The sequence below is a fragment of the Calidris pugnax genome, unplaced genomic scaffold (assembly GCF_001431845.1).
Source record: "Calidris pugnax isolate Ruff unplaced genomic scaffold, ASM143184v1 scaffold54, whole genome shotgun sequence".
Taxonomy (NCBI): Eukaryota; Metazoa; Chordata; class Aves; order Charadriiformes; family Scolopacidae; genus Calidris; species Calidris pugnax.
Window position 1 is genome coordinate 8,626,356 of NW_015090864.1, and position 25,277 is coordinate 8,651,632.

Sequence of the window (25,277 nt, forward strand, 5' to 3'; positions counted from 1 at the left end):
AAATAGTTTCTTCCATGCCTTCCCCTCTCCTTCCCTCCCTTGGGACACGGCTCTGTATTATGTTTCCATGGCTCAATGAGAGGGAAGACAAATCACTTGAAAGTGAGTGCCCAGAAGCAACTCAAAGGACAGTAGTAGCAGTGAATAACCATCTCTCATTGAATATTTAGGTTTGCAAAATGACAGGATTTCTCTTTTTGCTCATTTTAACAGATTTTTCAAAGACTGATCTATGCTGATAAACAAGAAGTTCAAGGAGATGGGCCATTTCTGGATGGAATTAATGTCACTATCAGAAGAAATTATATTTATGAAGATGCTTATGATAAGCTTTCTCCCGAAAATGGTAGATTTACTATAAATCTTTATAACATTTAACATTCTTACTGTGTAGTTACGTATTTGCGTACTTGAGTAGGATGTTAAAAGCGTATCAGCTCTGAGGTGGGAAACTTCTTATAAAGTCAAATTTCCTTGTTTTTACGTGAAGTAATTCTCATCCATGTTCTTTCTGATTATTGCAGTCTTATTATCTTTAACACACCCTTCCTTAATTCAAACCTACTTTTATGTGGCTTTTCTTCCCATTTACTTGTCCAAATAACTGTACTTTGTATATTTACCTATGTAGTTCATTATATATTATCTACTTTGATAATCTGTGTCAACAAAAATAGTACAGTGTGTCTGATGAGGATAATACAGTGCACTTTGTAGTGATAGTATGTAGTACTATATATTTACCATATTGATTTAAATCATACCTTAGTGTGACACTGTGTGAGAGCGGCTGCTCTAGCAGGTAAAATTCCAACGTAGATAAAACCTGTCAAAATGAAGTCCTTATTAGTTATAAGGTATTTTCGCATATAAAAAGAATATTTGCCAAATACTTGACGTTTGCCATGTGAATCTCACCTGCTGTGTCATGTAATTTCCTTCCTGGAGAACTGCTTATTTTAACGAGGAAGAAGAAGAGGTGTTGGTATTCTTGGTTAGTATAAAATTACTGGAGAGCATGCCTTTTCTTAATTTCCTCTAGTAGTACTAAAGATACTGTTCTGTTTATAAATAGAATTTTGTATTTCAATACCCATGTTTAAAACTGTAATTACCTAAAAGAGATACATTTAAACTAATGTTTTGTTTTGTTTTTTAAATTATTTGCAAATTAATTTCTCCTAGTTTTGGAGGGTTTTAAAGGCTAATCAGGAGATGCCACAGTATAGCCATCTGGAGATTATATGTGCAATTGAGTGTTCAGCCTCTTTCCTAGTGGTTGGGAATAGTTTCATTGTACTCTAGTGGACCGCAGTAACGGTTTAATTTAATTGTAGCTGTATGAGTTACAAAATTGAGCTCTTCTTTTCAGAGGCTGCACTAACTTTGGGGTCCGCCTTTACCTACTCACCTGTTTTGATAAGTGAATTTGTTTTAGGACCATTTTTCCCTCCTTGCTATAAATCTGGTTGTCAGTATGCAGATGAAGATACAAATAACTGATTTTCTTCATAAGGCCCCCAAAACCAACATTTTCCAGAATTTTTGTGCAGGAGAGCATTTCACTGGACTGAAGAACAAATAAGTAATTTTTAAAACTGGCTGGGTGTGAATGGGAAGCTACTAGTTATATGTAGAGGGATTTGGTAATGGGCAAGTGTAAGATAGTTGTATTTCAGTTTGTCTCTTTCCTTTCTCTGCAGAACCTGACCTAAAAAAGCGCATTCGTGTTCACTTACTTAATGCACATGGTCTTGATGAAGCCGGTATTGATGGTGGTGGAATTTTCAGAGAATTTCTGAATGAACTACTTAAATCAGGATTTAACCCTAACCAGGGATTTTTTAAGACCACCAATGAGGGACTTCTTTACCCTAACCCTGCTGCACAGATGCTTGTTGGAGACTCTTACGCCCGACATTACTACTTTCTTGGAAGAATGCTTGGGAAGGTAAAAACTGTGTTGTATAATGTAAAGCTGTAGCAGTACTGAGATTATTCAGTAATTTTTAAATTTTTTTTTCAGATGTTGGATCTGAACATTATTTCCATGTATCACCTAATTTCTGCTTCATTTTAATAAGTTACATACTTGAGAAGTACAGAGAGTTTGAGATGCCTTGCCTTGCCAGTTGAGCAAAGTGTGCATATGTCTCCTTCTTTGTTTATCCTCTTGATTAAAATTAAGTTGATTGAAGCCAATAGAACTGCTCTGCTTATGGTGATTTTTAACCTGGAGCTTTCTGGAGTTTTACTGCAGTTACATTGTCATCATTTGGAATACATGAAATTAATGTTTTCAGAAACAAAGTTACTAGTTGCATGAGGTACATAATTCTTGCAGTATTTAAAATTAGCTATGAGCATTTCCCATGCTTAAGAGCCATATGCAATTAAGTTTCACTTATTCTGTTTGGATTTTTGTACATTTTGCATTTTTCTTGAGTTTTAGTGCTTGATATTTTGGTGTTGTGAATGTTCAAAAACTAATACACACTTGTTGAGCTAGATGAAAAGTCTCCCCTTGAGGGGGGAAGAAAAAAAGAGAGAAACCGTTACAAACATACATTACATTCAGTTTTCTTTTATGGTCTGGTGTAGTAATGAGGCTATTTCCTTCTAAGCCCTTGAAATATTTTTTGTAAAGATAATACTTGAGAGTTTGGAATACAAATTCCATTTCAGAAGAAAATGTATTGATTGCTACTCAGCTGTCTAAAACGGAAGGTATTTAAGATGTGAAAGTCACACTTAACTGCCTGACTTATTTAGGAGGCTAAAATCCTGCTGACTTGCAGTGAGATTTAACATATAGTTGAGTGTCCTTTCAGTGTAGCTGGAAGTGGTTTAAGAGGCTGTTGTTGGCAAAGTCCAGTTGTTGAAACAGAGTGCTGTTCTTTAGAGTTGCCAGTCGACCAATTTAGATTAAACTGCCAATTTGTAGGCAAATTCTCTGCTAATGCATCCTAGCTATTGCAATATCCAAACTTGTTAAATAATGAAAATTTCAAACCAGCCATTTCAATAAAATAATCTTTGAAGGATGTTCCTGCTCTTAATGGGAGATGGATTCAGTAAGAATACAGTAATTTGTAGTTATGACCTGTGTTACATATCCAAGGCTTCATTTTCTTTATGCATCTATAGATTTTTTGGAGTGGGGAAGCGAACGCTGCTGTGGTATTGCGAGGAAGTTACTCCAAAAATGTTTACTTAGGAATGGGGCCGGTCAAGGGGAAGTTTGAAACATTATTTCACAAAAAAGATTGTAATTTTGAACCTTTAATTTTCTCTGTCAAAAAAACACATTGCCTTCTGTAATTGGATTACAAATATTAGCATAAAGACAGAAGCTGCAAAATGTGTTTAATCTGCAATAGAGTGCTACAAGTATAACTTTGGTTTTGTCTTTTTAAAATCAGAGGATCTATTATTTAACATTTTGAAAACATAAATTGTTTTTGTATTTGCAGTATGTTTACATAAGGTAAGAATTGACAGTGTTACTTAATAATTACCCCTACCCAGGTGCACAGACACCTTTTTAGGAGTGTATTTAGAGACTTGATGAATTAAACAGGAAGATAAGGCACGACCATACTATTCAAAACCTGCCAGTATTGTGATCTTGGTTAAGTTATTGAATACTCACTCACCCATTTTCAGAAATGTGTCCATTTATGCTTTGCACAGGGTTATTTGAGAGCAATAGTGGATTATTAAAAGCCCCTTTGTAAACAAAATAGATATAATGCAAAGGAAGCAATCAGGCATCTGCAGCAATTTCTTATTTGTGGAAACCAGTATGTAAAGAGCGCTGCCACCAAAAACTCTCACGTAAGAAGTTTCAATGTTATCAGAAAACAAATACATTAAAATATAATAATTTATAGAAATTCTCTGTCTCTTGGTAACCATTTCACACTAATACCCAAATGCATTTAACTTTCAGTATCATAGATTTACACCCAATTCAATTTTTCTTCTCATCATGAAGTTTCTAGCAACTTGATGTCTTCCGAGTTAATTGGTCAGTTCAGGAATAGAAACATCTGAAAAGTTAAAGCTTACATTTAAAAATGGTGTATCTAAAAATTTAAATTATTTTAACCCTAGTTAAATTTGTTGACTATTTTGGGGTGTATTTTTATACTTAGTGAAGAAATTGAAATCTGTATGCTATAGAAACTGCATGGCTGCCCATGGAACCTCTACTGATCACTGAATGTAGAAATAATACCATGTGATCATGTAATTGCATATGTTGTCTGAAAGCATTCTTTAAAAAAATCAGAAATGAGTTTGCTTAAACAACAGCTACTCAAACACTTCCACAGTTTACATTTCTCAACTTTCAGTGACTTTTACTCTGCAATGTAAATATTATTTTAACATTGCTAGCTTTTAAGCTTTTTCCTTTCTCTTCCTTAAAAGTAAAAGCTCAATGTACCCTACACACCCCTGGCAGCAGTTTCCCACCACTGCCAGGGTCTGAAACTGGAACCTTGCTGTTTTCCCCACTGTGGAAGTGTAGTGGGGACTTTCTGAGTCCAAGGCTTCCATACCACATGCAGTAGTTCTGTAAGGCCTAAAAATCTTCCCCCATGGAGACCTTCCTGCTGCAGCTTTGGCAGCGTCGTGGGCTTGGCTCACGAGAACACAAAGTTTGCTACCCTGGCAGGCCACCAAAATGTTGAGCAGTGTAACCAGAGAAGGGAAGTTTGGAAGCAACACCTGAGAATCTTAAATGAGGATTTTCTGAGTGCTGATTCTTGAATGGTCTGCTGCAAATCTGGAAAGAGGGAAACACTGGTTAACCATTTCAACAGAAACAGTGATTTGTAGAACAGCCGCAGATACAGAACTAAAATCTGAACTTCCCTACGTTCAGACCTGAACTCAGATTTGTATACCATATTAACTGTCTCCATTTCCAGCTTACATTTGCATTTATTAAATGTTAATGTGACAGACATTGTGGAAAAAGACATTCTTTGCATTTGGAGTTATTTGACATCAAGTAGATAATTCTTACGATAATGTACTTAAATTTCATGAAATATTAGCATTAGTTTAAGAATATGGCAGGAAGTCCATAGAAAGATTAGAGTGATGATTTTTATGGTTTCCTCTTTTTGATGTAAACCTGCTAGCTCTTGCATGTATTATGTTTTGCAATGATTGTCTTTGCACTGTTAAAAAATCTCTAGCCATTTTTGTCTAATATGCTCAGCATCTTTGGTTATACTGAATTCAAACATCTCCACTTCTCTCCTCTTACCCCAGCGTATTGAGGAGCGCTAGCGAGTCATGCGTTCATGTTGCTGAAGCACATATACACTATCTTTGAAATAAAATATTAAGTCTCTTTTCCTAAGCAATAGAATCTGCAGTCCTTGGAAAATAGTGGAGATTCCTGAAATGTTTTAAATTTGCTTTGCCAAGACTTAGCTTTTGTTTTAAATGGTTGGGAAGGCAGTATAAAGAAGAAAATGTTGGATTTTGAGTTGTTTTGAACTGAGTCATTCCTGTGTGGATGCACATTAAGAACCTGGATAGTAGAAGTAGTAGCAAGGACTGAACAAAAATAATTTGTTTGTTTTAAATTTTAGCATTATTTTGATGACGGATGAGGCAATCTAGGTTTAGTCTTTCATAGATAATGTTATATAGAAGGTTAGTAATTTGCGTGGCCTGGTGGGTATTATATTGATGAAGGTTTTAGTTGTTTTATTTTCGTATGACTTTTTATAGATTACTGCACTGTTTTAAAATATAACAGACTGCTCTGTGCATATACCTAAATGTTGTTAAACATACAATTAAAACAAAGTTATAAAATACATCTGGTAAAATTAAACATTAGCAGGGTAATAGTAGAACAAATACAACTTTTATTACCTTAGTAGTGAATTTGGGACTGTTAATTATTGATTCAATTATTTTTCTATGTGTTTGAATGTGTGCCTTGTGGTTCCAGTTCGTAACTTTGAATAGAGCTGTGATAGATTATTTGTTGTGCAAGATATTATTCCTGGCTGGAAGGTAAAATTCTAAGATTACTGGCGTCTACAATATCCATTTTGCAGAAAAACTAAAGTAGTCCTTAATCATCCTGAGGCCTCATTTGAAATGGATTGAACTGGTGGAAGTCTTTTCATAGCAAGATCTGGATCAGATCCAAAACTCCTAAATCATTAATAAACTGCATATACAGAGTTAAAACCTTCAAGCAAATATTTCTGATAACATATTTGTGTCCCCTTTTTGCACCAAAAGCTTGTAGAGAGAAAACAAAGCAAAAAAGGTGTACAATGAGAAGAACTGGGGTTTGGGTACTTGAATATTTGGTAGGCTGGTGCATCAAACATGGTGCTGCTGCTCTTCCCGTTTCTCTGACTAGTGAAGGTTTTTTTTAGTTGGGTTTTTTTTTTTTCTTCTGATTTTTAGGCTACCTTTTCCCTTTACTTATTGACCATTCAATTAAGATCCACTTTGGTTTGGCTTAAATCAGTACACTCTTAATTGATTTGTGCTGCAGCCACAATTGATACTACTAGTACCTAGAAAGGTAGATGTGGAATTAGTGATACTGATACAAAGAGAAGGTAATTTGTAAAAATTTTTTGTTTTATTTATTTCAGTTACCCTGCGCGTGATTTTGTAGACTCAGCATTTTGCTTAAAAGCAAGTTAACTGATTATTTGTCTCAGAAAATCCTGAATCATCTGAAATGGAATCAGAGCAGGAATTTACCATGTAACATGGCGTGCTCTTTTAATTATACACTTAGAGTGCAGAAACACAGTCGTAAGAGAGTGGAATTGATACCTTATGGAAGCTATTTCGTGATTTATGAATGTAGATGTAAACTAATCTGAATCTATTTTCTGACACTGTTATTCAGCCTGACAATTCCTTTGTGTACTTGTTCATTTAACATAACCAATTATCTTTTGATTACAAATAGCTACGTTAGTACTAACCCTGTAAATATATGTCTACCACTAAAAGACTACTGAAAAGTGGTATTTTAACTCTAAATCTTTAGGAAGGAAAAGTGTGTATTGATGGATTGTGATATTTATTGGGTCATAATGTATTTAAATTTTCTTTAATGCATAAGTTAGTGATTGTTTACCGTGATAAAGTGCATAGAGGTCTCTGCAAGGAGTTCTGTATGGAAAGAATTACCTCATGTCAGTGGTCACTCCTCAATTAAAAGTTCCATTAGCAGATGATTCCTGCTTCTGGTTTGTGTACTGATTGCATTTTATTGCCTCTAAATCAGGTTCCTAGACAGGGAATAAATAAACAGTTAAGAGTGTGTGGTAATGGTATCCTGATCTTTTTTCACAGTTGGGAACACCTACATCCATTTCAATCAATTAGGTTTCAAATATTTACTGAAATTCTTTATTCTGTTTGAACTGTCTTCAAAAATTACTAGTGTCACTGCAATTAAAATACAGATTTATCTTAAAAGCGTATCCAGAGGTTAGTTATGTAGTAGTAAATGTTTTGATTTTTCAGAAGATTAGAACTTAAATAAGGAGAGGTCTTCCTTTTATCTTCAGTTCTTACTAAATTATGTTTAAATTTGAGACAGGAAAAATCTATTAAGCCTTTATTGGAACTTCAGCAGTAAATGGTAACTATCAGTTATCCCTTGCATCCACAGGTACCTCTAGTCCTTCCCTCTCCCATCCCTCAAAACCTCCCAAATGACATTGACAGCCATTTATATCACAGATATGGCGTAAGTTACAGAGATAACTGTTCCCATTAAAACAGAAAGGCAATACCAAGCTGATGAAGTGGTGAATGGCTGCAGATACCAACATTTCTGAAGTACTCTGGTTTGGTCATAAAAATTCTTGTAATATAATTAAGTACCTCCTGAGTTCTTGGAATAAAAATACTAGCATGACTTTCCATTTTTAAATTAAAAAATAACTCAAGGTCATTGTACTTTATATGCTCCAATGGAGTTTTTGGAAATGGATCCCTACATTTTTATGGTAATGTGTCCATGAGTCAGTCATGAGTTGGTTTGGTGCTTATCGCACACCTGCAGCCAGTTCAGGTATTTGCACTGACTGCACCAGATGGGACAGGCTGGCCCTTCCCATCCAAGTCTTGCTACCTCAAATCTCTGGAATTTCTGTGAACTTGTACTTCCTGACCTTCAAATTCCCAGTGAGTGCGGAATTTCTGTGAACTTGTGCTACTTCCTGACCTTCAAATTCCCAGTGAGTGGAAAATCAGAAGTAAAAACAATTTACAAAAGCCTTTATTTTTTCTGAAAAAAAAAAATTTTTCAGTCCGAGGATACTAGCACTGCCACAAGGAGTATTAATGAAGTGCTCTCAGAAGCCTAATTGCAGGCATCTAGCTGTGGAATTTGGGACTCCTGCTTTTTTAAAAGGTGGAAAAGGCATCCAGTATTTGAACAAAAAGTGACTGTGATTTTTTGCAGTCATGTAAGGAAGCTGTTGTACCAGATTTCCCATTACTATGGTTATACAAATGCATCTAGAGGTCTCTGCTATAGTAGAGCTTGGGGAACTGAGAAACAGTGACTTAAAACTACCAGGTAGCAGATGGTCCATTGTGACACCTACCTGGTAGAATTAGTTTTATTTTATCATATTGGCATTAGGAACATTATTTATTTGGTTTTTTTTCACTTTAAAGCACATTATTAAGTATATCTGTAAGAAATTATTTTATCTTAAAATTACTAAATGCTAGTTTAAAAATGCTTCAAAAATACGAGTACGTGTTAATTTTAATGTAACTTATATTTTTAGTGTTATCATTTTCATTAGGGTAGAAAAGCTTCTGGCCCCAGAAGCTTTGTGAGTGTGATGAGTTATTTCAAGGATATAAATAATAAGGTAGAAGGAAGTTCTAATGGTTTTGCTATTTTTCTATCATTTTTATTAATGGTTCTGTACAGCTTTGAAGATCTATTGCACTCTGTAAGTGCTAAGTATTATTTAATAGTAACTGTTTAAAATGACTGAAATAGAAAGGGTTATGGTCTTGGGGGCTGATTAGGGAAATAACTGAATTTAAACCCAGTCATTTTAGTGCCTTGGCCCATAAGCCATGTGTCTTTCTAGGGGTGTGACTTTAGCATTGTTTAGGTTTTAAAATACAGTTCTGGGTTGTAAAGAATTAATGGAAAGTAGGAGCAATGACTGATTAATTATTTTTCTTAAGAAAGATTTTGGTTGAAATAATAAATGATGTAATTAATTGTAGACCTGAAAGTGTAAGTAAAGACACTAAAGCTGCCTCACAGGCAGGGAGGTTTAGTTGGTTCATCTGAATTTGTTTACACAATTTGAACCTTATTCAGTGTGTCGTAACGCTCATGTAAACTCTACTATATATAACTAATTTATCTGAAATGTCTAGTCTAGCTTAAATTTTGTTGGGTTTTAAATTACAGTGCAAAGTCTTTTATTTCTGAAGAGCTCTTACCTAAATTTTGAGATCATACCTGAACAATACTTTGTGTGACCATGTAGTGCTTAAATAATCTTGTGATAGTTACCATCAGTAGTCCCAGTCAGAGATTATTCTCGTTATGCTGAAGACCTCCTTGCCCAGAGAACCGTGTCATTTTTCTTCCTTTCTTTATTGTATACAGCTGTCCTTCCAGCTGAGATACTTCTTCCACGAAGGGGTGGGGGAGGTGTATAAAGTTCCATTTTCTGAATACTACTACTTCCCATAGTGAAGTAATTGCCCTTGGCCTTTTAACCAGAAAAAAACCCAACTTTTTTTAACCACTGGGAAAAGAAAAAAAAAAACAATAAAAAAGAAACCAAGACTAGCAAGGTATCTTGAGATAATTGGGAAAGCACTGTGATGATGAGTACAAAAAATAATTTTTTATGGAAAACCAGCTTTGTTTGCTTTGTTGTTTCAGAAGCTATTTTCACGGTTATCTAGAGATGTCAGAACTTTGCCTAAAGAGCATCCCTAACCTACAGGAGTTTGAAGCAGTGCTGGGAAATCCAGACTTGACCTTTCAGCAGACATACCATTTTAGCTACTGGGAATGCATCACTGCTGTGTTGCTTGTGATTGCCCTTGATGTAGACATCCCTGTCTCAGCTTCAGACCAACCTCTTGCCCCAAGCTGCCATCTGCAAATTGCACTTTGGTGGGAGTGGAACTCTCATACTCCCATCTGACAGCTGGTTACCTCTGTAAGAGGTGGTTGGCATTCCCTTGCCTGGCACTGCTGCTGGGCTCCTGCCTCCTTTATGTTGATGTTGTAGAAGGCCAGTTCAGAGAGCTCACAGGGCAGAAAACTAAGTGTAAAGTTGGTTACCTTACAGCTCCCCAAGACATTTCACTAAGGGAGAAAAGAGTAGTGAATCTCCCCTTTTGGCCATTAAATTAGCTGCAGTAAGAAAAATACCCATTGGGGTGGACTCCCATGGGCAACTGGCAGCTCCAAGGCTGTGCTTCCGTTGAAACAAATGGTCTTGCTGGTCCTACCTACTTTCAGCCATAGCTGTGAACTGGATCTGATTTGGATATGAAAGAAAGCTTCAGTGTCTGCTGTGCCCACCGACACCCAACCCAACACCCCAAACTGAGCACAACACAAATAATCTGCAAATTTTGAACCTTACTTGGCATGTGTAACGCTCGTGTAACCTCTACTACACAACTACTCTACACGTGAACAAACTCAGGTGAATCAGCAGCCTGATTTGTTTCCTTGCTCTGGCAGGAATGGGTGGAATCACATCTTTTGACAGCAAGAGGTAGTTTGATCAGTTTATGCTGACTGAGAAACAGGGAAGTTAGATGGAAACCGAAAAATAAAGTTTCAGTTTATTTAGTCGTAGTCAATTGTACGCAGTATTTCTCAGCGTCTCCGTACAGTGCTGGAGCAACGGTGTCATTTACCTCTTTGAAACAAAACCAAAGTTTATCATGATTTTATTTACCACAGTTGGAGTGCATTTTTTTATTAAACTTCATTAGGACAGCTTGACTTTCAAACTAATTAAAACACTACTGTTTGTCTTGTTTCCAAAAATACTTTGTTTTTAATATCACAATCCCTTAGCCAGGAGAAGAAAGAGTAATTAAAGTTATTCTCAAGTTGCACAATTTAGTTTATTTAAAAATGCTTTATATAGTTTTTAGATGAAGTTATAAATGTTCACTTTGGAACTACCTGAAGATTAATAGTGATGCATTTGAAATGCATTATTTTTTTATTGATTCTTAATGTAGTAAATTACTGAAGTTATTTGGCAGCAAACAGAAATAGCCAGTGATGTTGTTCACATTTATTTTCCTGATAGCGTCACAATTTGCATTAATTGCATTGCAGCTGCACTCACTTATATTAAAAAGCTTCTACTATAATTAATCCTTTTTATTTCAAATCATTTTGGCACAATTTCTAGCAATAAACACTCATAAAAGACAGACACTTGAAAAATAACATACAAGTTTCTTCAGTATACCTATTGCTGCTTTTCCCTGACAAGGAATTATTGATAGGCTTCTAGGATCAAGTGTTGCAAGTGGCTAAGACTTAAGACCAGTTTGAAAAATGCTAAGTGGATTATTTTGCATAAAAAATAGACAGGTTTTGAATTTGTGTAATTAACCTGTGTTTAGAAAATACCTTGATTTATGTCTACATTTGTATTTCAGTTGCATACATTATGGAAATTTAATTTATAATCCATTTAGCTGATGTGATCATAGTTTTTAGTGCTATCATTTATTAGTCCTTGTATATTAAATGCTCTAAAGGCTTAAACCTGCCTCGTGTAAAAAATTACACCTCTACATTTACATTTTATGAGTCATAGATGGAATTCCATTTTAAATTCGGGTAGCTTTGATATATTTAAGGAATTACAATGGCTTTATTGTTACTAATGCAGGAACAGCAAACACTGACCTTATACATTGCAAATTAATGATTTATCCCTCTAGTTTGCTTTTAAAGTCAACTATACAAATGAGGATTTCGACTTCTACACCTTGAATAAATCATATAGCTCTAAATATAATGCACCCTTTGGCTTTGAACTCGTTATTCTCAATTCTTTCTGCAAGGTTTAACTCACCTCATAGAAACATTCTTTCAAAAGTTTAAGGAATTGTGGATATTTTTCTTAGCGTCTTTGTTAGAATATCATTGAGTGATTACAGCTACATTTAGTCTTCTTTTTTCTTTTTTTTTTTTTTTTTTGTTTTCATAATTCTGGAATCATCCCTTCAACTTCATTTTTGTTTTTTTTTTTTTTTTTTTTTTTTTTTTTTGGTTCATTGTGCTTCCTTTTCTAAGTTTGCAGCAGGTTATGGAGGAATTAATGCTAAAACATTGCTCTTGAAGAGTAGGAAGAGAAAAACCAATAATGTTATGTTGATGATGCCTTTTCTGATCAGCCTGGCAGTGATATTAATGATGCGTAAAGATTTGGTTGTCGTTGTTAGAGATGCTGATGTGGCAAACAAACTGGACAACGGGAAAGGCCATGGGCAGACAGTGTGTTTCAGGAATGTTTTCTTTAAAGGCATCAGTCTTTCATTTTTCCATTCATTCATATAGGCTTTCTCTAAATGATGTCGTGCTTTCTCTTTCTAGTTCTGAAGTTTCCACCTCTCTCTCTTTCAAGAGCTGCCAAAGTACTTTTTTCTTCCAATTAAGAAGTTGTTACTTATTGTATGAAAGATACGGAAAGTTGCTTTGCATTACATGGAAATGTGGTGATACCATAGATCAACTGAGAAAGGCATTGCTGGAGCTTTGGACGTTTTTTGAAAATTCTTGAGGGAACTCAGTAAAAATATGTTTTTCATGAATGCTGCATGTTGGGGTCAGGCTCATTTTTGGGTCAGTAATCTTTTGACACTTGTAACAGCGTTAGGCACAGGAAGGATTAGGCATATAATACAGTCATAGCTGGTAAACTCTCTGCTTGGAAATTAGGATGGTTTGATGATGCATTAAGCAGTAAATTCACCAAAAGTATGGAGTGATGAATCTGTATAACATAAAAGAGAAATGGTTTATATGGGTTAGTTTAAAATGTACTGCTTTTTCATAGTTATATTTAAGGGGCAGACTATTTTACATGTAGCAATTGATATGGAGAAATGTTGTTTGTGATGATGCTAATGGAGGTAGAGATGCTCACTTTTTTTGGAAGACATTCTTAATGCAGTTGCATTATCCTTCAGCAAACTTTTATTTTCTTGCCAATCTATGCAATTGATGCACTTTTTGTTTGCTATCATACTTTGGACAAGAAGATTAATGACAGATAAGCAGTGACCTTACCTTTTAAATCACTAAATACTTAATTTGTAAAATTTGGGAGCTTGGTATTTAAAAAGAATACTCGAATTTCTAACTTTGGATGAGTATTTTTAAATTCATGCAATACCTGGGCTATTGCCATACCAGAAGATCCTATTCAGGCACCAAATTAAGACGGAATTACCAGACAGTTGAGAAAAAGACAATAGCCTTCAGAATTCCTACATGTACAACGATAAAATCTAATGTGCTTTTAATTGCTTTGTTTTTCAGGCTCTTTACGAAAATATGCTGGTGGAGCTGCCGTTTGCTAGTTTTTTCCTCTCAAAATTGCTGGGGACAAGTGCTGATGTTGACATTCATCATTTAGCTTCCCTGGATCCAGAAATGTACAAAAATTTGCTTTTTCTCAAGAGCTATGAAGGGGACGTGGAAGAACTTGGACTAAACTTCACTGTGGTAAATAATGACCTTGGGGAAGCACAGGTAAGAATGGCTTTCGCTTTTTTTTTAATGTATGACTGATGAATCATTATTACTACTCCTAACTCATTTTTTAATTTAAAAGTGACTGTAAAGAACTGGTAAAGGCGCGGTGAGGCATCATAGGGATTCTGAATCAATATTTGAAATAGACAATAATTAATTGTGTACTTAAAAAGAATAACTTTTGATGATGACTTAAAGCTCTGGTCTTTTAAGAGTAAACTGTAGTGATTGTTTTCTAACAGTCATACATGAAAAGCTCTATTGTCTGAGATAAAATATTTTGTTTAAGAAATTATGTTGTTTCTTTGATTGCAGTTCAAATAATTGCAAAAGTTAGATGACATGTAAACTACAGAAGTACTGTCTGATTTTGGAATCAGAAATCAGAATGTTTTTAAATAATAATCAGAATGTTTTTAAATAATAATGACTCTTTATTGTGAGATAAGCGTGGTCTACTTTAGCTGTAATTTTCGAAGTAGAGGACCTGAAGTTAGATAATTTTATTTTAAATCCTTTTTTTTTTTTTTTTTTTTTGTGGGGTGAGAGAAGGGGGAACGGTCTACTTTAGCTGTAATTTTCGAAGTAGAGGACCTGAAGTTAGATAATTTTATTTTAAATCCTTTTTTTTTTTTTTTTTTTTTGAGAGGCTGAGACAGCAGGTGAATCAATCAGGTGGGAGAACTGAGTGTTCAGTGCATCTAGAAATTGAACCAGTTAGTTAGGTCCTTAAGTATTTGAGTTCTTAACACAATTATACCATATAATTAGGTTATGGCTCTGTTGTGGGTGCTAAAGATCACTCGTGCTCATAGTAGAAAATCAACACCGCCAGAGCTTGAAACGTGTGCCTTTATTTGCTAATAGGGTTAACCTCCTTGGTTAAAGTCTTGTCATGCTGCTTCTTTCGTCTTCGAGGATTTAAAATTGTGCACTGCTCATGGCCTACTTATACTTCATTATGGTATTTAACTAATAATTGGATCAAAAGGGTAGACGTGACAACATTGTGACATGCAGCCGCATCTGAATTGAGCCTTGTTTCTTGTGGAAGAAGCAGAGGCTGTAAAAGGGAGGCGTGAGCACTTCTCTTGGCTTTGCCTGTTGGTCAGGGAAGCCTGGGACCATGCACACCTCACAGAGCAGCATCACTGGAGGCCTGCAAATTGTTAGGTTGTTGAGACTTGGACTTTATCTTTACTCTTCTCTCATCCATTTCCTGTCATTTTGGAAGATCCCAAAACCTGGATTGCATTACAATTTTATAATAGTATCCTCAGATTTGGGGTTCCTGAATCATACTGAAGGGGAGAGTCAACAATTGCCTGATAGAAGTAATATTTCATATTAAACATAGGCCATATGTCATTTTTCCTCTGGGTTACACTTCTTATATGAAAACTTCTGACCTGCACTGTTGTTAGAAAAACATTCAAAACCTTGAAATAAAGGCATGTGGTACAGATGTATGTTCTTAGAGCACCTACTCTGTTGTACAATATTGTACAGTTGAGCCCATGCTCTGTTCCAGCATGTGCTGTTAAGTGACCCATACTCAGTTCTGTAGCATCCATCTATTTGGTTACTTGGTTGAAAGACACACAAGATGACCGTTTCCAGTATAACCCAGAATTTTCTGGGAGAAAATAGAAGTCTGTTGTTTCTATTCCAAAGCCATTCATTTGCACTTAAAGTAATAGTTTTGTTTATCACAGGTAATACAAATGCAGTTTAGTCTCTAATTAAAAATGAGAAGTATCTAATATTTTCTGGAGAGCTTGTGGTTTCCACGCTTCATACATCTACTCTGTATGTCCTCAAAAATTAGCCAGGCAAGTTAGAACCTGCTTCAACATGGAAGGTAGGAGGTCACAGAAAAGAAAAATAGCTCAGAAATAAAATACAAGGAGATCCAAGTTAGAGATGTGTCCAGCTCTACCTACTGCAACAAAAGCTTGTAAAAAGTGCTTTCTTGCCAAGAAGCTTAATTTGTTCGTTAAAATTCCCTTGAGGGCTATGTCTAGTATTACCAAGACTTGATTTTTAATTGTTTGGCATAACGTTGAAAGGAAGATTAAATATAATAGCAAGTTTCTGAGTAACTAAATGAAATGTAAGTTAAATTAAATATTCTGATCCCGTATTGCTGTTTATGCTTAGAGACAGGACACAATATCCGTGAAGTATTAACCATCTTTTAATGAGACTGCATGTTAGTGTAGTTCAACAGAACTAATTGGTTCTTGTCACTGTCTTCTGTGTTTTAATGCAACAAGTTACTTTTTATATTTCATTTCATTATCTTAATAGACCTCATATGGATAAATACGTTTTGTCTGGTATTTGACTTGTGTAACCGTTGCATACTAATTAATTGTGTCAAGGTAAGGCTAATTCACTTTGGGAAAAGAGCTTAATTTGCACTCCTTATGTTGAATGTACATTATCTCTAGTTTTCAGCTAAACAACCACTTTAGCCTCTAATAAATTAGCACCCAAGAAATGCATCATAAATCTATCATTGTAAATAGCTATCCTCGTGACAGTGTCCATCCAGCAATTGGGGCACAAAAGCATTATCTGCAATGAAAGACACATTCCAAAGGGGCTCTATTGCTTCTGTCAGTAATATAAGGTAGAAATTCTATTATCAGCGTATTGATCCCAATCCTGTAATGTGCTTTTAGATCCCATTAAACTATTGTCAAAGTGCATTCACCAGAAGTTGAAAAAGGTACTTAATAATTTGCACATTAGACCTGCTAATTAGGGGAGCTATGCCATCAACCTTATCTTCCAACCCCAAATAGCTTTAGCTTTTGATAAAGAACTATCTAATGCTGTGATACCAGCCTAGACTTCAACTGTTGGATCTGCTGCATTAAATAGTGGTCAGTAAAAATGTCTCAAAAGAATGTTAGCCTGTAGTTACAGGTACCTTCAGGTAGATGTGTAGATTTATTTATTTTTCCTTTTATCTTGTAGATTAGGTGATGATAAAGTGGTTATAAAACATTTATAGTAAGTGGAAGGTTAAATTCAAGAAAATACCTCCTCTTTTCAGACTTTCTTCCCTTCCTGCCCCCTCTGTCTCAGTGAGGAAGGTGAGTTTTGTGGTTGCCCAAGGGAAGAGAGGAAGATTCAAATATGTATTCTTCTTCCTTCAGAAACGTTAGATTCTGTACTCCAGCCAGTCTTCCCAAACATTGACTCTTGAGATTACATGGATCGGAATGATTGAATATGAGATGAGTCCGTAATCAGAAGACTCCATAAATGAAGTGTGGAAACACAAATCCCCAGAAAATCACTATAATATATATAGCAGCAGTTTCTATGAAATCCATATAGTGTCAGGACACCGTCTGTGGCTTTTTAAAACAGATGTGAATGCCATCGCTGTTACTGAAAATATGTTGACTCACTAAAGGACAGTACTTTGCCTTGAAATTTCCCTGAGAGAAAATTTTGAAGCCTTAAAAACCATTCTGAAAGTTTCTGTCTTGGCAACTTCTTTACTAGGATACAGTGGCTTAGATGAATGATTTTGGAGGTTATTCAGAAGGAATATACTGAAGTTGAGGCTGATCCTTCTCAGGCAGATTTATAACACTTACGGCAAATGCATTCTTAGGCATTCAAATGCAATCTCCTACCTGGAACTCCTGCCTGAACATCTGGAAGGCAGATGACATGGAAAGAAAGCAAGCTTTTATCTACTGGTTTTCAGAATGGGGAAAAACTTTAGGGGTGATGTGAACAAAAGTGATCAGAGTCCAAGAGAGAAGGTAAAATATTTTAATCTGTCCTATAAACAAGTTTATAAGAATTCTTGACTATCTCTAAGAGTGCTTTTTGAAATTGCACTGGAGATATGTCTTACGTCTTCATACACAAAAAAAGAATACCTGTATGACAGGTCACTTATTCTTTCCTAAAATATTTCCCACTTTACCCTCATTCCTTTTTCTCCATTATCCTGGGGAGCAGCTGCCACTGCCAGATCTGTGTGAGCAGCAGCTAGCATGAAGTTTGTCTACTAACGGAGTTGCCGTTGTCTGCTCACAATCACATTACAAAGCAATTTTGTGTGACAGATTATTATCAGTAAACCAGAAGATAAATCCCCTGAATTCTGCTTGACAAATACTATGTTGTTCACTGCTTATTTATGTCATTATTATGCTAATGTTCAAAACAGTAGATATAATACTGAAAATGATCAATTGTTTGAACTATTCACTTGAACTGCAACCATACGTAAAATAGAGATGTACTTTTTTTTTTACAAACAGTGGTGATTTTCTTAAATAAGAATATAAATGTAAGTTGAGCATATTTCTGTACTATTGTACTTGCAGAAACATGTAGTTGAATTTCTAGCCAAGAAAATGGTAAGTGTGTGCAGCCGTACTTTCGAGTGTATCTAACCTGCAGTCAGAGGCCTAATGCAATATTTCTGTCCACATCACTAAAAATCTGCACTTTGTCGTGCAGATTTTTAAAAATATGGGACTTTTCTATCCCATTTTGATACTTCCCTTTCATTTTGAAGACATACGTTGTGACTATGGAATCAAATTCAGTTATCTGTGGTATTGTCTGAATCATCTGAATACTTCTCTAGTTAATATGTATTATTGATAAAGAGCCAAGTTAAAATGTTAGGTTTGTTTTATTTTTTTAAAACTTAGATATAAAAGATAGAAAATAAGGTGATGACACAAGTTTGCACGTTTTGTGAAGTTTTCTATTCTCGCCCGTCTTGTGTAACTGTCTTGCGCCATCTAGTGGTGAATGTTGGATGGATAAAAATAAAAAAGCGAGCTGATAAATCTTTTTAGATTTTATAAATTGTGTTGTGGCCTTTTTGAAAAGAAACTCTTCAACAATCATTCCTGACATTTAGGATTAAGTGGGAGTTCTGCAATATCCCCTTTAAAATGCCACGAAAACAAGGAATGAGTAAAAAGTGAACTACATCTCCGTTTATTATATTATTAATGCCAGCCCAGGTGTTAGCATTTTCTGGCTTGTGTTTTACATCCTCCTTAGCCTTTATGGCATAAAATACATATTATTCCTGCTACATTAGTCCCTTTGTTTCAGACTGTGATGATACTTTCGCAAAATGGTGGTAGAATTAATCTCATGTTGACAAACTCTGAAAATGGATAGTTAGATCACTGGAAAACCCCAGCAAATGTGATTAGTGAATGCTGTAGTCTTACTTGTGGCAATGCAGCGTTAAGGGGAAGAAAATACAGAAAATTTGCAAGTGGGCAGATAGCGAAGTATTACTAGTGTTGAGGTCTCAGCAATGATCTGTTCATGTGGAACATCATTGGTAGCTCTGGTCCTGCAACACTAAAGAGGACAGGAATTTAAATAAGAGTAAGAGAAAGCTTTCTGATCTTGTTAGGCTTCGTAAAAGAGTGTGTTTTAGGAGGAAATTAAAGGAACATGACTTATTTCAGTTCTGTGAAAAAGTCTCCAGGAAGATTAATGAAGTTTTTGCCCATAAGTAATACATCATGGAAATAATTGAGGAGGAAGGTAAAGAGCTGGTTAAGCTGTAGTGCACTATTGAAATAAGAAAAATCGGTATGAACAAACTTTACCCATTGGACTCGAAGTGGAATTCTTCTCCCCAGAAGAAACCATCTGGCCTCTGGGGTCCATGGTTCTGGTGGAAGGGGACTCGCTCAGAAGGGAGCAAGCTTATGTGTGGAGGGTGTGAAAGAGTCAGCTAAACTGGCACCTTCATGTTACTTAATTCTTCAGGGAGTAGGATTTGAAAATTGTCAGTACTACCTACACCCAGAGATGGTGGGGTATTGATGGGGGTTTTTACTGTAGGTGTAACAAAATCAAGAAGCCTGCAGCTGAAGGATTAAAGTAGGAAGACACATTTTTAACACCTATTGTAATTCAGATGGTTCTAGTGTATCAAGCGAAGTGGTAAATACTCCATCACATGGAGGGCTTACACCAGGATTGCCTGTCTCTCTAAAAAATGTGCTCTAACTCATCTGTGGATTTATTGAGTTAAATACAGGAATCTCTAGACAGAATCCTCTGGCCCATGTTATCTCAGAGGTCAGATTCACAGATCTTAATGTTCTCTTTTGGCCTTAAAAACCTATGAATCAAGTAAAAATCTGAAAGCTCAAAGACACTGCAATTTTTTGATCTTGTGACTGCATTTTGCTTAGTACTGGAGCAGCTGACATTAAGTAGGATGTTACAAGAGAAGCTATTCACATGCTTAATTCCCTGCACTCTAAAGATGTGATTGTTATCACAAACTGAAATTTAATTAAATAAATAAATTATTAATTAAATAAAAAAATAAAAAATTGCAGACTCCAAAGTGTAGAAAACCAGACTTTTTTCTGAAGGCTTCAGAAGGTGACTGTATCTCAGCTTTTCAGTTTTTTTTTTTAATCCTTCTCTTATTACTCAAATAATCCTTTCAGATTTCGCTACTACTGAGCAAAATTATCATCCTGTAATAAAAAGTAGAATATGTCAAGGTCAGGAGTGTTTTAATAACAACTACTGTTGATTCTGGTTTATATCTTAGTGCAATTACAGTATCTTTGTTTTGTTTTTTTCATTACCAATTCTTCCATGCTGAGGTATCTCAGTGTACTTGAAGGACAAAAACTTCTCAGCAGAAAAACAAGGCTTGATTTTTTTGTTTTGTATTTTTGTTGAAAGAACTGCACATGTATAGCTTGGATTTTCAACAGTAGGAATTGTGAATGCTTATTGTTCTGTCAATTAGGCTTGTATCAGAATCTTAATTTTGACTCAGTAGACATTACTTTTGCCGTGGTGTGATCCTGCAGAATTCACGATCACTTAACAGTTAGGGAAGAGCCTGGGCAGTCAAGCAGAGCTTTTCTAGTCCAACTGGGAGGAGAGTGCTTTGTGTGAGATCTGTGCTTATACGGGCTACTGGCTCTTCCAGGCACTTAACAGCACCGGTGAAGCCAGGGGTGGGTGAGCTTGCCAAGGGGAAGAGTTTCATCTGAGTTTCAGTCTGGCTTGCAGTGGTGAATTTAGTATTACACACAGTCCTCCTATAAAAGAGGCTGAATCTGCTTTCTGGTATTTAACCATGAGGCCATGCAGTCAGCTGCATTAGCAGCTGGAGGTGTAGGTCTAAGAACTGGATGAGATAGAATGGGCTCTTCGGAGTAAACAAAACCTTTATCACTTGTCATAATCTTTTATATTATTTTGAGGTGAATATTCTTGAGTATATTCTAGTAAACTTCAAATATATGCATCATTTACTAGAACGTTTTGCATTTCAATTTTATGGTTACAGCATACCGAATTAAATTTTGCCAAGATGATGAAAATGGTTATGTTTATAGGTGGTTGAGCTGAAGCCCGGTGGAAAAGACATTCCTGTTACCAGCGCCAACCGAATCGCGTACATCCATCTGGTGGCAGACTACAGGTTAAACAAGCAAATCCGACAGCATTGCCTTGCTTTCCGTCAGGGACTGGCCAATGTTGTGAATCTTGAATGGCTTCGAATGTTTGATCAACAGGAAATACAGGTAATTCTGCTTAAAACTGCAGCAAGCGATTGCTTTAAACAGAAATAAATGCTAATTCTTGCCTGTAATGTAATTGCCTAACTTCCTTCATTATTAGGTTCTGATTTCTGGTGCCCAGGTTCCCATTAGTTTGGATGACCTTAAATCTTTCACAAACTATTCAGGTGAGTATATTTTATTTAAATAAAAAGATGTATTATGACTGACTCAGGAATAAATAAACTTGCTTTTTATCCTAGCTTTTAAATAAAAGCTGTAGGGTCATTCGTAACTTTGACCAAACTTTGTAGATAGGCCTGAATTTCAAAAGATTGGGTAAAATTACAACCTGGTTTTATAAATGCTGGGAGATACAGGTATGCAGCTTATTTTGTTTGTACATTTAAATACAAGTTTATAGCCAGATAATTAGAAGACATGTAATTCCTTTTCTAAATGGATGTTAGTCAATGTTGTATCTGGTTGCCCTGAAAATAAGTCTGCAAGTTACTTTGGGACGGTTGTTTCTACCGCCACATTCAGATACTTACCATTTCTCAGACAGCCTGAAGAGAGAGCTCATACTTTTTTTCCTTGTGAGAAATGCAAGGGTTCTTACTTAATTTGACCCTGCATTTATCATGAATGTAATCAAAAAGTAGCTACTATATCATCACTGCACATCCGAGCTTACCTCAAAGTAAGTTGATTCATTAAATAACATCCTGAGTCTTGCAGGTTTTGCAGGCTCTTGGAGTAGAAGGCAGTAATCCAATGTCACCAGGTAAATGCTAAACTAAATAAGGTCATTTAAAATAAACAAGTAGGATTCAGTGACAAAAACTGCAGTTAAGAAGCTGAGGGAAATAGTAGCCATAGGTAAGTAATGAATGAGAAACTGAAAATGCAGTGATCAAACAGATGTATAGAGACTGGTATTGGCAGTGTAAGCCTGCTCATTTTAATATTTTCCCCAGGCTTTTCAGGATTGATGCCTGTTTTCTAAATAATTCATTTCTTACATAAAACTATTGTACTCATAAATAATTTAAATTTCATTATAGGTGGCTACACAGCAGACCATCCTGTAATTAAAATATTCTGGAGAGTTGTAGAAAGCTTCACTGATGAAGAGAAACGCAAATTACTGAAGTTTGTAACAAGCTGCTCTCGACCACCTCTTCTGGGGTTTAAGGTACATGTCAAGTTTCTGTAGATACCACAGATTATGATACGAGCTTCTCTTGTCTGTGGACATTTACAATTTGAGAAGAATGTTCATCTGTGACTACAGAAACAGCTTCAATGTTTGCACTTGCACGTACAATGAGTGTAGTTTTAAAATATTTCATAAAATATTGTTCTGTTGTTTTCTATTTTAACTGCAAAATTTGATGAGCCTAAAACCACATTGGTTAGAGCGCTTACTCCTTGTCATGGAAGATCCTTGCTGCCATTTCACATTGCTGAAGCACTCCTACCAGTTTCAAGGAACAGGTTGAGTTAAGAATAATGTCTTTTAAATCAGGCAAAAGAAGATTCAGGGTATAAAAGCAGCTATTAAATTTAAACCTCTTAAATTAACCATTTGAAGTGGGAGATGTGTTGTTTCCTTCTAATTACCATTTATCTGCTTACAGGGTCACAGCTCGTTAACTTTTGAATCTAATTATTTTGCTGCTATCTTTAGATTGCTACTTACAGTAAAGCTTAAGTATGAAGGAAACTTCCATGTACTGCTTATAAAAATAAAGAGAGGACAAGGCAAGTTGAAGACATTTTGAAATTAAGTTCTGGGCATGTTCTGCCCGTGAGTTTCAGTTCGGCTGCAAAATTCTGGCAAAGAACCAACCATGGGCCTCATTTCCCCTAAAATGTAGGAATATTCAGTGCTTTTCTGTAAGAAAATAAAAGAATTAAATTGCTTCATAGCAACACCATCACCTTCAGTACAGTGGTTAGCAGCATGTTTACTACTGTAAACAGGATGTACTCTTCAGTAAAATTAATGCAAAGGTGGTTTTTTGTGGAACATAAATACAGGCATTGTGTCATCCGGTTGCTTACAAGTAAGAATAAGATTTGTTGCTAAACAAAATTTGAATTACCTGTACTTAGTAAATTTTCCCATTAGATGCTACTGTGATACAATATTTAATTAGCAGTGGATAATTACTAATTTCGTACATTTATTAGGTAAAATGGGTAGATGAACCCATAAGAAATGAATGCAGATATTGTGTAAGTCCTGAAGGTTTATTAGCCGTTTTGTAAAACAAGTGGTGTTGAATGAACCTTTTGGCATTGGAGAAGTACTTCAGGGACAGATACTAACATTTTATATAGGAACAAGGAATTCAGGTATACTTGACAGTCTGGAGATGGAAACAACATACTTGAAATTTTGCACAATTTCTTCTTTAATCATACTGTGAAAGTTCCTTCTGGTGGAGTCTTGTTTTGTTGCTGTTGGTTTTTTGTTTTGTTTTGTTTGTATTTGGGAGCTGGGGTTTTTTTTAGGTTTTGTTTTTTTTTTTTTTTTTTAATTGGCATTTAAAAGAATACTTGGAAGGCAAATACTAGAAAAACAACTTCTTGGCTCTAGGAATTGAGCCGTTTCCTGTGATGTGTCCTGGGGGTGACACGTGGTAAAGATGTCAGAAGTAAAAAATGAAACAGAAACCCCACCTTCCTCTTCCACGCACAACTTAGATGTTTGTAGTACTTAGCACTGTTTTTCTTCTTCAAACTTTTGATGATTTACTTTTCTCAAAAAAACAGTTTTCCTCTGGAAAACAGGCAAGACGACACTCTGATACTGCAGTCGCAGCGCTCTCCGTTGCAGACCTTTGCCATTTGACTGATTTAAAATACATAAAAGCATATGTGGGCTGTCATACAGTAGGATGTAGATCAGTTGCTACAGGTGAGGAAAGAATACTCCTGGTGGCTTAACCAGTGGTGCTGTTGGCGAGTGGATAGGCACAGTATATTCTGTATCTCAGCTATGCTCTTTTATAGACACCTAGGAGAGGAATCAGGACTTTCAGTTGGTAATTTGTCAGTTTGTTCCATGTGTCTGCTTCAAGATGAAATGAATCGTGTCTTAGATTCCACAAAACATACTCGCTACATCCCCTTGAACAGTAGAGAGAGCCTGGGGTGACTACATGTGGGTGTTGAGACAGCAGCAATGGCTGTTAAATCACGTGAATCCTATCCAGGGCACTCGTTGATTGATTTCTGTGATGGGTTATTTAAACGCCTGCAAACATTGCTCTTAAACTCTCCAAGTCTGGGTGAATATCACCGTACAGTGACAAACAGGGTTTTATGGGACAGTGGGAAGAACAATTAGAAACCTGTGGGATGAGACCAAGAGAGAAGAATGCAGATCAGTCGTGTCACGAGGGGAGAACAGGGAAGCAATTGTGTGGAAACAAAGTAGAGAGAAGTCTCCGTTTGTTGTCATGCTTTTTAATTACAAGGGGAGAGCAGGAAATGCAGATGTAGTTACCCAGCTCGGAGGTAGCCAGCCTGACATTTGAAGAGATGGAGGAAGTGAATCAAAAGTCTAAAAATACTAATGCTGACAGTGACACGTTGGCAACAGGATGTAGTGAAACCATATGTGGAAAGTTGAAGTTTGTGTGTGTACTTGGGAGATAGACCAGAACCAGACTTTAACACACTTGGCTAGGAAAAAGTGGAAGTAAAATAGTCATCAAATTTTCAGCATGATAGCAGTAAGTTAAAAGATTAATTTACTGTGCAATGGACTTGCAAGCTCAGCCACGTGCAACAGTCTTGGCACCAGAAAGCAGAGTGAAAAGGCCTTACTGCTGCTCTGCTGGGCAGCACCGAGCGGGAGTTAGGTCAGTACTTGCCTGGTGCTTCCAGCAGTAGCTTGTTAA

At 36.0% G+C, this 25,277-nt stretch overlaps 1 protein-coding gene across 1 annotated transcript in view; it reads left to right on the forward strand.

Moving 5' to 3' along the window:
- Positions 1-25,277, forward strand: part of UBE3C (ubiquitin protein ligase E3C) — a 77,669-nt gene that overhangs the window by 46,072 nt on the left and 6,320 nt on the right. The window contains exons 17-22 of the mRNA XM_014945014.1: positions 214-346; positions 1,704-1,951; positions 13,592-13,804; positions 21,196-21,384; positions 21,482-21,548; positions 22,428-22,558. Coding sequence (XP_014800500.1) covers positions 214-346; positions 1,704-1,951; positions 13,592-13,804; positions 21,196-21,384; positions 21,482-21,548; positions 22,428-22,558 — 981 coding nt within the window. The remainder of the gene's footprint in view (positions 1-213; positions 347-1,703; positions 1,952-13,591; positions 13,805-21,195; positions 21,385-21,481; positions 21,549-22,427; positions 22,559-25,277) is intronic.